Here is a 15,179-nt window from a genome sequence, read left to right as displayed (position 1 = left end):
TGGAATGCCCTTATTAACAGTGAGATTCCGAAGTTTATAGTGTGTTCTCAGAATAATATAAATACTTTTAGTGTTTAGAAAAGTTTAAATTGATATTCTTCTCAATCTTTTATTAAATTTCAATGCTTATTTATTTGGCTTGTGAGAATATTTGGTTCTTTTTTAATATATATTTCTAAATGGAGTAATGACATAAAATTTGCCTTAATATTAATCTTAGTCTGGGTCAATATTAGTCAATAAAAACATCTTTTTAAAAGGCCACAAATAAAAATTTATTATTTAGGCAATATTTTGATGTTTTGGGTTTTGTTCCTGGGAAATGATGTTTATGGTGTTCTATAAAAATACTTGTTATTTGAAGTGAAAAATCAGAAGTGCCGTCATTTAAAACAACTTTTATATCAACATTTTAAAATACGTGGATCTGGAATTTTTAAAAGAAATGATGCGTAACTTTGTTTACACCTTTCTATTTCAGAACGAGAAAAAGATCACAGCTCCTCTCGTCCAAGCAGTCCTCGTCCTCAAAAAGCATCCCCAAATGGTTCCAGTAGCAGTGCTGGAAACAGCAGCAGAAACAGTAGTCAGTCAAGTTCAGATGGTAGCTGTAAGACATCTGGGGAGATGGTATTTGTGTATGAAAATGCAAAAGAAGGAGCTCGGAATGTAAGAACATCAGAACGAGTGACACTAATAGTGGATAACACTAGATTTGTTGTAGATCCATCCATTTTTACTGCACAGCCAAATACAATGTTGGGCAGGTTTGTATTATTGCAATCTTTGCATTACTAATTAAAAGCACTTTCACAGTCATTATTTTAGTTTTTCATTTAAGGTTTACAGTAAAACCCTAAACCTAAAACAGTGTTCTAGCTTTACAGACAAAGGAATGGAGTTTTGGAGGTTAAATTACTTGCCTAAGTTAATGGAACAAGTCCTTGACCTTGGGTTTATTTCTAACATTCTTTGCAGTGTCAATAAAAATAGTAAATACACTAGTTAATGAAGTCAGGTTACCAGAAGATCACTATAGGTTGAAGCCATAGACTGAATCTCACAAGGTGAATTTAATAGTGATAATGTGATTTCCTGTACTTGAGTGTTCAAATACAGAATGGTATCAGCACTGTTTAAAGAAAAAAAAGTTTAATCAGCTATAAAGTCAGCAGGAATTGTCAGTTTGATATAGATACTTTAAAAAAAAAGAAATGCCATAAACAAGTAGTAGAATGAAGGAGGTAATAGTCATCTTCTAAACCATGCTGGTTCAGAGTAATAGATTAAAGTTTGCAGTTATGGGAACCACAATCCAAGGAGGATATAGAAATATAGGCTTGATTTTTTTCAATATGTCCAAAACTAGCATCAAATACTTTTTTTAATTGTAAAATCAGTATCTTTGTTCACTTTAGTATAAAATGAAAGGACATGTAAATGAAATAGGAGCTTATATGAAGTAAAAAGTTGTTTTATTTCTAGCGTGTATAACTATTTGACTGTAACTATAGTCTGAGTAACTATTTAAGATGTCTGTGTGAGAGAGAGAGATTTGTCTTGTCTCAGAATATAGAATAAATGCTACTAGCATTATGATACCATATACATTTTGAGTAGCTAAATATTTTAACAGTGGCACTGGACTTCATGTTCATGAGAAAAAAATGCTCGAACTGTAGGCTTTTATGTTTTTTTAGTAGTGTAGGGAAAGCCTATCGATGGAAACTAGGAGGATGACTTGACATTGTTAATAATACCTTATGTTTTTGCCTAAATTTTAAAGAAAGACACAATTAAAAAGTGGATATTTGAAATTTTGCTTCAGCAGTTAGGCTAGGTTTTCTTTAAAAAAAAAAAAAAAGTGTGTGTGTGTGTTTTTTTTTTAAACTACCCATAATGATCTGAAAAGAATAGCGTTCCCCTTTTATAAAAAGTTCAAGTATTTGAGAAAATTGCATGACATTTGATTCCTGAAAGACTGTCTTTTTTTTTAAAACCAGTGAAGGCTTCTTTTCATGTCAGTTGACTACAGCGTGTCTTTGGGGATGAAAATTAATATTCATGAAAACTGACTGTAAAAGGCAGTTGGCATTTTTTTAGAAACTTTGAAATAAAAAAGCTTTGTTCATTATAGGTTTCTGTGTTACAACAAAAGAGGAAATGATTTAAATTGGAAAATCGTTGAGTAGAATACTTAGATCAGCTGTATTTACGTTGGGGATAGGGGTGTTATGGGATTCAGAGGTTCAACTTTCTTAAATAATTACAATTTTTAAATTTTCTTGGGAATACTGCATTGAACTTTTCACTGTAAAGGACATATTTTGCAAATTGCTTCTTTTCTAAGTAGTCACCGTTAAAGGGCTGACAATATAACTTGAAAAAACAAATCCATTTATATTTTTTTTATATTTAAGAAAATAATATTAAGAGTATTTTGCTCGTTTATTTAAACTTTTTATTCCCCTTTTCACTCCTTTATTCCTCTTTGCACTCTTTCTGGCATAGTAGTTAAGTACTACACCTGCTAACTACGAGGTTGGCAGTTCGAATCCATCAGGCGCTCCTTGGAATCTCTCTGGGGCAGTTCTACTCTGTCCTGTAGGGTCTCTGTGAGTCAGAATTGACTCAACGGCAGTAGGTTTGGTTTTTGGTTTATACTCTTTCTACCCAGTACTCTGTACAAGCATTTGGTTGCTTGTTTTTTACTCTTAGGATGTATAAGATGCAAGTATAAGAATTTTGGGCAAGATTTTTTACGTTTGTTGTTAAGATTATGAAAACCAAACATCCTAACCGATTTTTCACAATTTAGTTTGTTGTATGTGCTCCATTATAGCGTTAATTTTATAATGAAGACAGCCACAGTGGTTTTAAGGGAGGGGCATGGATAACGTGGTTACCTTTTTTCTTTTTGACAAGATTCGTATAAAAATCACCTTTTCCCCAAGGTTGATTGATGTCTTTCTGAGGAGGAGATGGAAAGTTCTTTAGCTTCTGAATTTTATCATTTAATTTTATTGTTGCTTATAAGGACTCTATGAGGAATCTATATATTACTGTTCCCTCCTGTCAAAAAGGAAATATTTTTAAAAACCCTTCGTTTACTCTATTTGCCAGGATAAATTCTCCTAAATATTCTTAAACTAATTTAATGATATAATTTAATGCTTAAATAATAATTCCATTTATTTTTGTATATAAATTGATTTTCCTTTTTTTTTTTTGAAGTACTCTGTTTTTATTGATGTTATTTCTCCATTATTTGCTATTATAGGATGTTTGGGTCTGGCAGAGAACATAACTTTACACGTCCCAATGAGAAGGGAGAGTATGAGGTGGCAGAGGGAATTGGCTCCACTGTGTTTCGAGCTATTCTGGTGAGTGTTTTTTATGTGTATTGACTTAATCATAAGACCCCTTCTTGATAAGCACTTGGATGCCAAGTACTGTTTGAATATATCTCGAAGGTATATGGGCTATCATTTTTCTTTAAATACTATTTCATTAATCTTTATTTTAGTCCATAAAGATAATATGATATAAACAAATGAATTTTATGGCCTTTGGGGAGGTTGGATAGGGCTGAATTCATCTCTTGGGTCTGCATATGCAGTTTTCTCAAGTCATCTAGTAGTAACATTTCAGATATCATAGTACTCCTTTCTCCTTAATTCAGTTAAATACAATAAGTTGATCACTTTTACAACCTGAGAATGAATGTGGCTACTAGGATTCTAATATTTTATTGCATATAACCAGGAATATGGAAACTTATGAACATTTAAAAATCATCTTCAAACTGTATTTGTTAACAAAACTGTTTTTTTATGTGCGGTCTTAACCTTTTATTTTGAGGAATATTTGAATTAATATTGCAGAATTTAGGAGCCCTAGTTGCAATGGTTAAGTGCTCGGCCGCTACCCAAAAGGTCGGCAGTTTGAACCCACCAGCTGCTCTGCGGGAGGAAGATGTGGCAGTCTGCTTCTGTAAAGATTACAGCCTTGGAAACTCTACAGGGCAGTCCTACTCTGTCCTGTAGGGTTGCAGTGAGTTGGAATCGACTCGACGGCAATGGGTTTGGTTTTTTGGTTTATTACAGAATTTATACTTGTAATTTCAATTCAAGGATAAAGATTTGATTTACAGTGTATGACAGTTCATTCCACAGTATGGAAACATAGCTTCCTCAGAGTTTTGGAGGAAGAAGGGAGAGAGGAACCTCAGGTAGAAGACAGATAGGAAAAGTAGTTGGTCTCGATCAGGTTGCTAGAACTTAGACAAGCACCAGAAGACATTTTGCTTCTACTGTTGTAGCAACCTTGGAAATTTGTGTTACTGTGGCTCTGAAACTCAAGAAGCTTGATACAGGTCTTGATTTTTTTTTTAAGCATGTTGGAAGGTCCTCTTGCAAGTGACCACACTTCCATTTAGCCCCCTATGGAGTTGACAGTAAGAAAACTTTTTAAGACTAAGTTATAGAATAACTTATCTGTAACTCTCAGGTCTAACAACTTTTAAAGTAGATTTTGGAAATAATTACTATTTATTATTTGCAGTAATATGGGAAACAGCAAACGATATTACTTAAAAGAAGAATATCTAATTGTGTATCTGGTTTTACGTATTTTAATGCTTGAATATGACTTTGCAGTTCTTTATGAAAAGCCTTCATTTTTATTAAATTCTGTACGTAATATTGAAGGTACCTTAGAATATATTATCCAACTTCCTTATTTAGAAAATGTAGTTGTGTAGAAAAATAACTTATAGTGGGAGAAATATGTATTAGCGTGATACAGTACAAAGAAGAGATGAATAAAGAATGGGGAGACCCAGGTCTCAATGTTTCCTCTGCTATTAAATAATTGTACGGCTAAGTAAGTCAGTGAACCCATCTGGGCCTAAATTTCTCTTATCTATAAAATCTAAACTTTCTTAGGTGAACTGAGGTTCCCCTTACTTTAAAAATCCACAACTTTGAGATGTCAGAACTTCACTGTTTTCAAAAATGATACCAGTCTGACCTTAATGGTGAGTTTTGACTACCTTGTGCTCTAGATGTTTTATGCATTCTTTACTTTTTTATTTTTCAGGATTACTATAAGACAGGAATAATCCGTTGTCCTGATGGCATATCTATTCCTGAACTGAGAGAAGCATGTGACTATCTTTGTATCTCTTTTGAATATAGTACTATAAAATGTAGAGATCTCAGTAAGTACGATGTTTTGTGTGTAAGTGGTTTATAGAGCTATAATATATTTGAATGAAAAACCTGAAATAGTGCTGTTTACTTAGTTAGACCTCAAATATGTGTTTAATTGAATTGTAAACTATCTAGTACAATGAAGAGTACTCATGGAAGTCTTTAGAGATCTTTGTAAGTTCCTTGTGTAATTTTCCATGACATTTTTTTAAGCTTTAACTTTTTTTTTAGATTTTCTCCTTGGCTGCTTCCTCTATCATTTTTTGTCAGCTTTTATCTCCTAACTTGGGAGCCCTGGTTTGGCTTCACTCCTCAGATCAGATCATCTAAAAATTAGTAATTTTTTATATTTATCATGTAAGAGAATATCCTGAGCACTATGGAAGATACAAATAATTCTCAAAAACAATACTTGTCATTAAAGATTTTAGATTGAATCCCTAGCCTTCATTTATGCATGTATATCTATTCTATCCTATCCTATATATATCGTATCATATATAATATACAACCAGAAAAACCAAACCCGTTGCTGTGGAGTGGATTCTGACTCATAGTGACCCTGTAGGACGGAGTAGAACTGCTCCATAGGGTTTCCAAGGAGCAGCTGGTAGATTTGAATTGCTGACCTTTTGATTAGCAGTCAAGCTCTTAACTGCTGCACCCAGGGCTCCAGTATAATATATAATAGCTATATAATATTACATGAAAACCCTGGTGCATAGTGGTTAAGCACTACGGATGCTAACTAAAAGTTCAGATCCACCAGGCGCTCCTTGGAAACTCTATGGGACAGTCCTACTCTGTTCTGTAGGGTCACTATGAGTCGGAACTGACTCGACAGCAATGGGTATATATAATATTACACATAATATATATTATGGTGTTAAAGAATAGGTACTAAATAAGCATATAGGAGTCATATCTAACTCAGGTGTCGGGGATTGGGGAAGCTTTCTGGAGGAGAAGGAAGAGGAAATATGTTCCAGGCAGAAGGGACACCATACTGAGAAGCAAGAAAGATTGGCACATGGTGGAACTGACATCTCACTCTTCTGTCGTAGAACTTAACAGTATAGTAAAGGAAGTCCATTGTAAGTAAGAGCTCCCAACTAGGCTATAAATTTCTTCAGGGTCCACATTCTCAGGCAAGCACTGTAATCCAGAAGAGGTTTTGAGAACCAGGACTGAACTCAGGAATGAGGGCCTAGGGCCAAAAAAAAAAAAAAGAAAGAAAAATACAGTGTCCTTGGGTGAAGGTGAAATAAAAAATGAATTTTAAAGTCTGAATAAAGCACCAGTTCAGAATTGTCATTCAGAAGAAAGGCACCATCCATGTCGTTTAATGGGACTAGTTCAAATTCTCTGTCCATGTATAGTAATTTCCGGGCCCAAACATTCTCAATTCTGACTGAAGACCAAAAACTTAAGTTCTTCAAGCCTTTTGAGAAAGGGAATCTGCCTCTGAAATCACTGAAATGTAGAGACGGGGCTCACTCATATGTTCTTTCATGTTCTGTCTCTCTCCCTTTCTCTCTCTCACATGCGCACACGCGCGCACACACACACACTATCTCTCTCTCATTCTATCAGCCTTTCTCTATGTTTCAGTTTGTGCTATTCAACCAGTTTGGACTTTGAGAACAGGGACGATACCTTTTTTTGACTTTGTGTTCATAGTGCCTGCCACATAGTAAGGACTCAGTAAATATTTGTTGAATGAATAAATTATTTCATCCTCTCATGCTTTTTTTTTTTTGTACCCTTTTTCACTTGTTGTCCCTTCTAGTATTATTAATCTTTCTTTCTTCATATATAGTAGTTTCCAGGTTTGAACATGCTCAAATCTGACCTATGTTCATGATGTTGTTGTTGTTAGGTGCCATCGAGTTGATTTCAATTCATAGCAACCCCATGTGACCAGGTAGAACTACCCCATGGGGTTTTGCCTAGACTGTAGTCTTTACAGGAGCAGATCACCAGGTCATGCTCCCAGGGAGTAGCTGCGTGGGTTCAAACTGCCAACCTTTCAGCAGTTGAGCACTTAAACATTGCGCCACCAGGCCTCCTATGTCCGTTCTAGACCTTGAAAAAGAAAATTTTCATTAAAAAAAAAAAATTGGGAATTTCATTGTAATTCTTTTAAGTTAATATTAGAAGTAACATATTTACTATGTTGACTTCTTGCTCCAAATGCCATGACTTTCCAATTATTCATACTCTTTTTGTCTTCTTAGTAAGAGTATTGTCATTTTTTTCATGTAGTTTCTGCTCTGAGTTTGTTTATTCTTTGATGTTGTGTGTTTTTGTTATTGTGTATGGATTACATTTACATTTTCGAACTTCTGAAATATAAAAAATTTACTGAATTTTGTACGTTTATATTTAGCCACCTTGCAGAGCCCTGTTTATTTCTAATAGCCTTTCTACTGATTTTCATATATTTCTTGGTAGCTAATTGACCCTGTTATAGATAGCACTTTGTATATCTTTTTTATGTTGTTGAATTGACTATAAGAATTTGAACAATGTTAAGTTTAGTGGTGATTCTGGCATCCCTGTCTTTAAAGGCATTTTCTTTAGGTTTCACTGTTAAATTACCATTTCTTTTAGACTCTTTGCTCCTTTAGCTTTTTGATACTCTTCTTTTAGGTCTTCTGCTTATTGTCCTCTCACCTGCTCCTTCATCCCTCGAATGTGGCTTTTCCCCACTGTTCTGTTCTTAGCTACCTTCTCTCTTTCAGAATCTATACATTCATCCTAAGTGATGCTATTCATCACTGCGACTTTAGATATTACCTATACACTGAGGATTCCCAGTTCTTTAACAACTGTCTTTCTCCTGAGCACCAGCTATATGTTTTTAGTTTACTATTTAACTTGTCATTTCATTTTTTTTTTTCCTTCTTAATCAAGCTTATAGTACGTATAGTGATGAACAAGATAGATATCGTCCCTATCCTTATGGAGTTTACAGTCTAGTGGGGTAGATAAGTATTCAACAAGTAATTAAAAGCCATGAAAATAACAGTGAAGAAATCAGATGCTATGAGAAGTGTATGATACAGGGCCTATGGAGAATCATTACCTGAATTAGTGATATTAAAGCTAAGACCTGAAAGAATGGCAGAGAAGGGAAGAAGCTGACTGTATCAGGCAGCAGAAATGGTATTTGCAGAGGCTTTCAGGTGGGAAGCAACATGACACATTTAGGGAACTGAAAGAAGGCAGTGTGGCTAGAGTAGAGGGTTGGAGCAGTAGTAATGAGGAATGAGACCATAGACATAGGGAGGAGACAGAAAATTTATTCGTTGAACAAATAATTACTGTTTACTCAGTACCAACCACAGTTCTAAATTTTGGGGATACAGTGTGAACAAACCAGGAAAAACTTCCTAATCTACTGGAACTTACATTCTGTTAGGAAAGACATAATAAACAAGGTAAACAAATAACATACGGTATGTTAGGTAGTAATGAGTTGATTCCAACTCATAGCACCCCTACAAGAAAGAGTAGAATTGCCCCAAAGGGTTTCCAAAGCTGTAATCTTTCTGGAAGCAGACCACCACATCTTTCTCCTGCAGAGCACCTGGTGAGTTTGAACTGCTGACCTTTCAGTTTGCAGCTGAACCCTGAACCACTGTACCACCAGGGTTCCTTATAATAAATGGTGAGGAAACAAAAAAAAAAAAGTAAGGATGGGAGATAGAGTAACCAGGGATAGAAAGTAGAGATAGAAAGAAGCCAGGACTTCTGGAGAGGAAAATTTAAGTAAATTTCAACAGAAGTTAACAGTGAGTAAGGACCTTCCCTGGTATGTGTGAGAGCAGCAAAGAGGCCGGTATAGTTAGAATGGAGTGAGTGAGGATGTCAGTAGTAGGAGATGAAGTCAGAGAGGTAACAGGAGTTAGGTCATGTGGGCCTTTATGGGCCACCGTAAGGTCTTTGGCTTTTACTCTGAGTGAGAGGAAACCATTGGGTAGTTTTGAACAGAGTGATATGATCTGTAAGGCCGTCATATTGTACCATTTTATGGGGCTCTGTTCACTCAGAATTCAGTGTAGAGTTGTACAGTACTATAGTCCTGATCTGGCTTAGCGTTTCAAAGGATCACAATGGGTTTAGCACATACCACTCTCTAACATACCATATGTTATTTGTTTACCTGGTTTATTATCTGTCTTACCTAACAGAATGTAAGTTCCAGTAGAATAGGAAGTTTTTCCTGGTTTGTTCACACTGCATCCTCAGAATTTAGAACAATGGTTGGTACAGAGTAGACAGTAATTATTTGTTCAGTGAATAAATTTTCTGTCTCCTCCCTATGTCTGTGGTCTCATTCCTCATTACTACTGCTCCAACCCTCTACTCTAGCCACACTGCCTTCTTTCAGTTCCCTAAATGTGTCATGTTGCTTCCCACCTGAAAGCCTCTGCAAATACCATTTCTGCTGCCTGGTAGAGTCAGCATCTTCCCTTCTCTGCCATTCTTTCAGGTCTTAGCTTTAATATCACTAATTCAGGTAATGATTCTCCATAGGCCCTGTATCATACACTTCTCATAGCATCTGATTTCTTCACTGTTATTTTCATGGCTTTTAATTACTTGTTGAATTGGCTATTGTGTTATAAATGGACTGAAAGGAGATTTAAGGCAGAAGCAAAGAGATCAATTAGGAAGCTATTGCAGTAATCCAGGTAAGAGATGGTGGTGGCTTGGATCTGGGTGGAAGCAGTGAGAAGTGGTCAGATTCTGGACCTATTGAAAGGTAGAGTTGACAGGATTTGCTTGTTGATTGAATGTGGAATAGGAAAAAGAGAAGAGGACTTCAATGAACTGAAAGTGTGGGATTGCCATTAATTGAGATGCGGGAGTCTTCATGGGAAGCAGAAATTTAGAAAATTGATTTTAGACATATTAAATTTGAGCTACCTATTAAACATCTAAGTGGCAGTGTTGAGTGGGGCATTGAGTATCCATACCTGAAGTTCAGGGGAGAAATATGGCTTCTGTCTCTCTCTCTCTAAAATATATGGAATTTTTTAAAAAAAAAGATTGTAAACACTGACCTCTAACCTCCTATTTCACGTGACAGGGCTTTATAGACAAAGTTGAGGATTTTGGGTTTTTATTCTAAGGATAGTAGAGGCTATGAAAGGTTTAGACTAGAGGAGACATGCAATTAGATTTGGCAGCTGTGAGGAAAATGAATTACAGAGGGGTAAAAGCAAATGTTGGGAAAATGTAATTAGAAGGTTTTGCAGTAGTTCAGGTGAGAGTTAACGATGATTTAGACCAAGGCGGGCAGAATCGGGGGGATTGAATGTATTCTGGTTAACTATTGCTATGTTACAAACCATCCCAAATTTAGTAGCATAACTACAACCATTTTATTATGCTTACTGATTGTTTGGGCTAGGAATTTGAAGAGGGCACGGCAGAGGTAGCTTATCTCTGCCTCAAAATGTCCAGGACCTCATCTGTGAAGAATTGAAGGACTAGGGGTGCCTCTAAAGGCTGGAGGCTTCTTCACTCACATGTTTGGCACCTGGGCTGAAATGACTCGAAGGCTGGGCTCAGCTAGGACTGTTGAGCAGAGTACCTACATGTAGACTTCCATAGGTTCTCAGGTTTCTCAAAGCCTAGAGACTTGGTTTATAGAGGGAGTATTTGGAGAGCAAGCATTTCCAGTGACTAAGGCAAAAATCACAAGGCTTCTCCTGACCTAGCTTCCAAAATCATGCACTGTCACTGTTGCTGTACTTTCTTGTTTACAAGGAAGTCAGTATGACCAGCCTCGATTCAAGGGGAGGGGAATTAGACTCCACCTTTTATGGGGAAGTGGCAAAGTCACAGTGCAGGAGAGCTTGTGACATGGAAGATTTTGCTGCCATCTTTGGTAAATATCATCTGCCAGGGAGGGAAATGGCCCAATTCAAGATATGTTTAAGAGGCATACATGATGGGACTTGATAGGAAAGAAGATTGAATTAAGAGGTAAGGGAGGAATCAAGAATTCATTTACTTTATAAATATTTAAATACCTATTCTTTGCCTGGCACTGTTCTGAGATGATTCTGAGAACTTCAGTGGATGGTGATGCTTTTTACTGATTTGAGAAACACTGCCGAAAGAGGCAAAGGTGATAAGTTCAATTTTGTATATATTGAGTTTGAGGTGCCTATGAGGCGGCATCCAGGTGGAGATTTCCAAAAGGCAGTTGGATAGCATGTGTTTAAGAATGTAGAAAACAGACTGTTAGAGATAAATTTGGGAATTTTCAGCATAGAGTGAGAAAAGAGAAGAACTTAGTATTGTCCTGAGAAACACCAATATTTAGTAAACAGCTGGAGGAGAAACAGTTGGCAAAGGTGACTAAGGAAGACCAGCCAGAGAGAGAGAAAACCAGGGATAACGGTACCAGAGAGTCTTAGGGATGAGAAAGTTTCCAGGAGTCCAGTGCATGAGACCCAGCTGCGAGATTGAATAAGATAAGGACCAAAGAGCGTTCATTGTCTTTAACAACATAAGGGCCATTTGGAGACCTTAGCCGTTTTAATGGAGTAGTGAGAGTGGAAGCTGGATTGAAATTGGTTGCGAAGTTAGGGGAAAGAGAATGTGTTGAGATAAGAAAAAAAAAAAACTTCTAGAAGTTTGACTATAAAGGGAGTTTTTTAAAAAACGATAATGGGAAATGGCAGCCTAGAAAGAGACATGGCTATATAATAATAATGTAGATTATTAGTTATTTAACAAATCATTTATTATTCTATTAAACATCGTATATTGTTATTAATGTAATAATTGTAGAGACAGCATGTTGCAGAGAAAAAAGCTCTCCTTTGGGCACACACACCTGCTTCTTCAGCTTCTCCGTCTGGCTGATGCAGTAGCAATAATTGTGATGACGGTGGAGCCTTGGAGCCTTAGGTAGAAGATAGGAATTACCATTAAAATAGGAGTAAAAGAAGAAAGGTTAGATCAGTACCGGTACCTTTGTAGCTGTGTAGTTGGGAAGTTGAAATTGTTCATTATGTTTATACCTAAGGAGGATGAAGTGTATCTTTCACCCCTCTCAATTCTCTGGTCAAGTTGGCTGCGGAATTCCTGCATCATGCTGTATTTTGTTTGTTCTGTTACCTTCTTTATCTCCAACCCAGTTGACCTTTTTCTTCTCATCTCTCTTCTGACACTGAAATCTTAATGCTGTTTTGTGAACATTTTCTTTTTTTGAGGAAGAGAACATGCGGGGGATGGAATATGGGAGCTGTTTTAGTTCCTATGGATTATCCAAAAAGTATCTTTAAGATATATTTGTGCATATCATAATTGCATATATTCATGGAAGACAACGTGATATATTGCGAAGTACCCTGGGCTAGGAATGGGGTTCTCATTCTGATTTTGCAAATTGATTTGTTTTGTAACCTTAAATTACTTCATGATATGTAAAATAGAGGCTTGCGGTGGATGCCATTACTTGGCCCTTCTTGCTAGAAGATTCTGTAATTCTGTGACAACTCTTCCCTAAGAAAAACTACTGTGTTGCCTGTAGTGTCCCAAAGTAGATGTTGAACTAATTTGCTGTTTTGTGTGTGTGTGTGCATTGCTTCTGCTGTTTGTTTACTTATCAGCCTTCCAAAATAATGAAGATATTTTTATGGCTTTGATTTCAGGTGCCCTAATGCATGAGTTATCAAATGATGGTGCTCGTAGACAGTTTGAATTTTATCTGGAAGAAATGATCCTCCCTCTCATGGTAGCTAGTGCCCAGAGTGGGGAACGAGAATGCCACATAGTGGTGCTTACAGATGACGATGTGGTTGATTGGGATGAAGAGTACCCACCACAGATGGGAGAAGAGTATTCACAGAGTAAGTATCGTGGCATGTTTTCCCTCTCTCTTAAATCATCACAAATTATCTCCTTTATAATATTAATCAAAAGACAGTCTTTATAAAGGAAGTACATCGAACTCTTACCACACACCAGGGTTCAGCAGACTACAGCCTCTGGGCCAAATCCAGCCCGCTGCCTGTTTTTGTAAATAAAATTTTATTGGCACACAGCCACACCCCTTCATTTACACTTTGCTTATGGCTGCTTTCATGCTACAGTGGCAGAGTTGAGTAGTTATAACAGTGACCTCATGGCTCGCAAAGCCTAAAATATTTACTGTCTGTCCTTTTACAGAAAAAGTTCGCCCACCTCCCCATACACAGAAATGATTTGCTCTTTGTCGAGTATCTGGATCTTGATGGATTTTTTTTCTTTGTATTTAGAAGCATCCTGGAGAGTAGATGTCCTTATTATAGAAAAATAAAAAAATTTTTTTTGTGTGTGTATAAAATGAGACGGTTCAACTCATTGATTTTGAAGGTAACTTTAAGTTCCAAGGTAGTCATTTTTTAATATCAATATGTGTTTCTGACCCTTCAGAAAGCTTTGTAGAACTATAGTTCTTTTAGATATTTCTGACCAAAATAGCATATCTTGAGCAGCAACGACTTTTTTTCTCTTTCCACTTCCAAACTTTTTCTGATGAGAGCTTTTTGATTTCTTTTTGTTGTTGTTGTTGTTAAAAATCTATCTTGTAATTGTTTTCCTTGATGAACCTAATGGAGTATTTTTGACCAGTTTCATAGACTGAAAAGAGGAGAGAATTGAAAGAATGACTTGAGGAACTGAATAAAGTAGTCCAATGTCTTGATATAATCCTATATACTCTAGTCTGTTGACTCAAGAATTAGGGTTTAAGTGAAAAGTATAGGAATGTAGAAAGGTAGCAAAACCTCTTACCCTCTGATTTGTCCATTTACTTACCCTTTTCTAAAAGCAAAACAAATTCCAAATGGTATTCTTTGTAACTTCTCAAGGTTTCCAAAAGGTTACTTTAACACTAGTTATGGTAGCACTTTGCAGGGTTTACCATATATTTACATAAATAACATGTGCCTTCTCTGTTTGTTTGCCAACCATACCTCCCTTGTGAGGCATTTTCGTAAGCAGCGCTGTGCCATTTTTTTTTTTATGTTTCCTTATTTTCATAAAAATATGGTACATTGAGATGCTTCCTTTGAATGATGTACTTAAACAAGTTGTTATGATTCTTTTGTAGGTGGTTGTAGTGACAGATATTTCTGTTGCTATATTCAGTTCTAGGCTCTTTGCTAACGATGGTTTTCTATAACAGTATGTGGAATAAAATGAATAAAATACAGGAAAAATTAAGGATTACCAAAAATCAAAAGAAGTATACTAAATTATTTTTTGTTAAGAGAGAGGAATGGACAAGCTTATACTTCATATTTTTCAAAATGTTTGACTTCAAGAGAGTGGAACCAACCATAGAACATAGAAATGACAGTACAGTGATATAGGAATTATAATAGACCTGGTTTTTCCTTTTTAACTATTGAACTCTCCATTTCAGTTTTTGTTTTCTCGTTTTATCTTAAGCTTTGAAGCTTAAAAGGACCGAAAGCATTTTTACTTAATTTGTCAAAATACATTTCATCTTGCTTCAAGATGTTTCAACTTGAAGAGGATTCATTTGAGGAGATAGAGCTCTTCAGCCTGATTTTCCTAACTGTGACTTTGTGACACCATCCATTCTGAGACATCAAAAAATCTTTGTCTTGAAAAACTAGTAATCTTAAGAATAATCAGAAATTTACCCCATGAATAGCATCTGTATACGTATTTTCCTTTTATTGGCTCTTATAAACCAGCATGTTTGGTTTGTGAGTGTGTTTTTCTTCTTTTGAAAAAACCTTTGCAGTTCACCTTTTAAGGGAGATAACTCCACCTGACAAAGAGAAGGCGAGGAAGGTCCATCAGTCTAACTCCCTGAAGTTCCCAGCACATTTGGAAGACTCAACATGTTGTCAGTGGAATGTCTGTCCTTTGCAAAGCCAGTTTGCTCTAAACAGACTAACCTGGGCAGAACACGCTCGAATCTGC

The 15,179-nt window shown here is 36.2% G+C and overlaps 1 protein-coding gene across 3 annotated transcripts in view; it reads left to right on the top strand.

Moving 5' to 3' along the window:
- BTBD10 (BTB domain containing 10) overlaps positions 1 to 15,179 on the top strand; it is a 73,724-nt gene that overhangs the window by 51,042 nt on the left and 7,503 nt on the right. For all 3 annotated transcript variants that reach the window (XM_049890470.1, XM_049890469.1, XM_049890471.1), the window contains 4 exons: positions 482 to 767; positions 3,281 to 3,383; positions 5,101 to 5,221; positions 12,893 to 13,090. In XM_049890470.1, the coding sequence (XP_049746427.1) occupies positions 482 to 767; positions 3,281 to 3,383; positions 5,101 to 5,221; positions 12,893 to 13,090 (708 nt within the window). The remainder of the gene's footprint in view (positions 1 to 481; positions 768 to 3,280; positions 3,384 to 5,100; positions 5,222 to 12,892; positions 13,091 to 15,179) is intronic.

Source organism: Elephas maximus, chromosome 7 (assembly GCF_024166365.1).
Source record: "Elephas maximus indicus isolate mEleMax1 chromosome 7, mEleMax1 primary haplotype, whole genome shotgun sequence".
Classification (NCBI taxonomy): domain Eukaryota; kingdom Metazoa; phylum Chordata; class Mammalia; order Proboscidea; family Elephantidae; genus Elephas; species Elephas maximus.
This window is presented reverse-complemented; position numbering and strand designations above follow the sequence as displayed.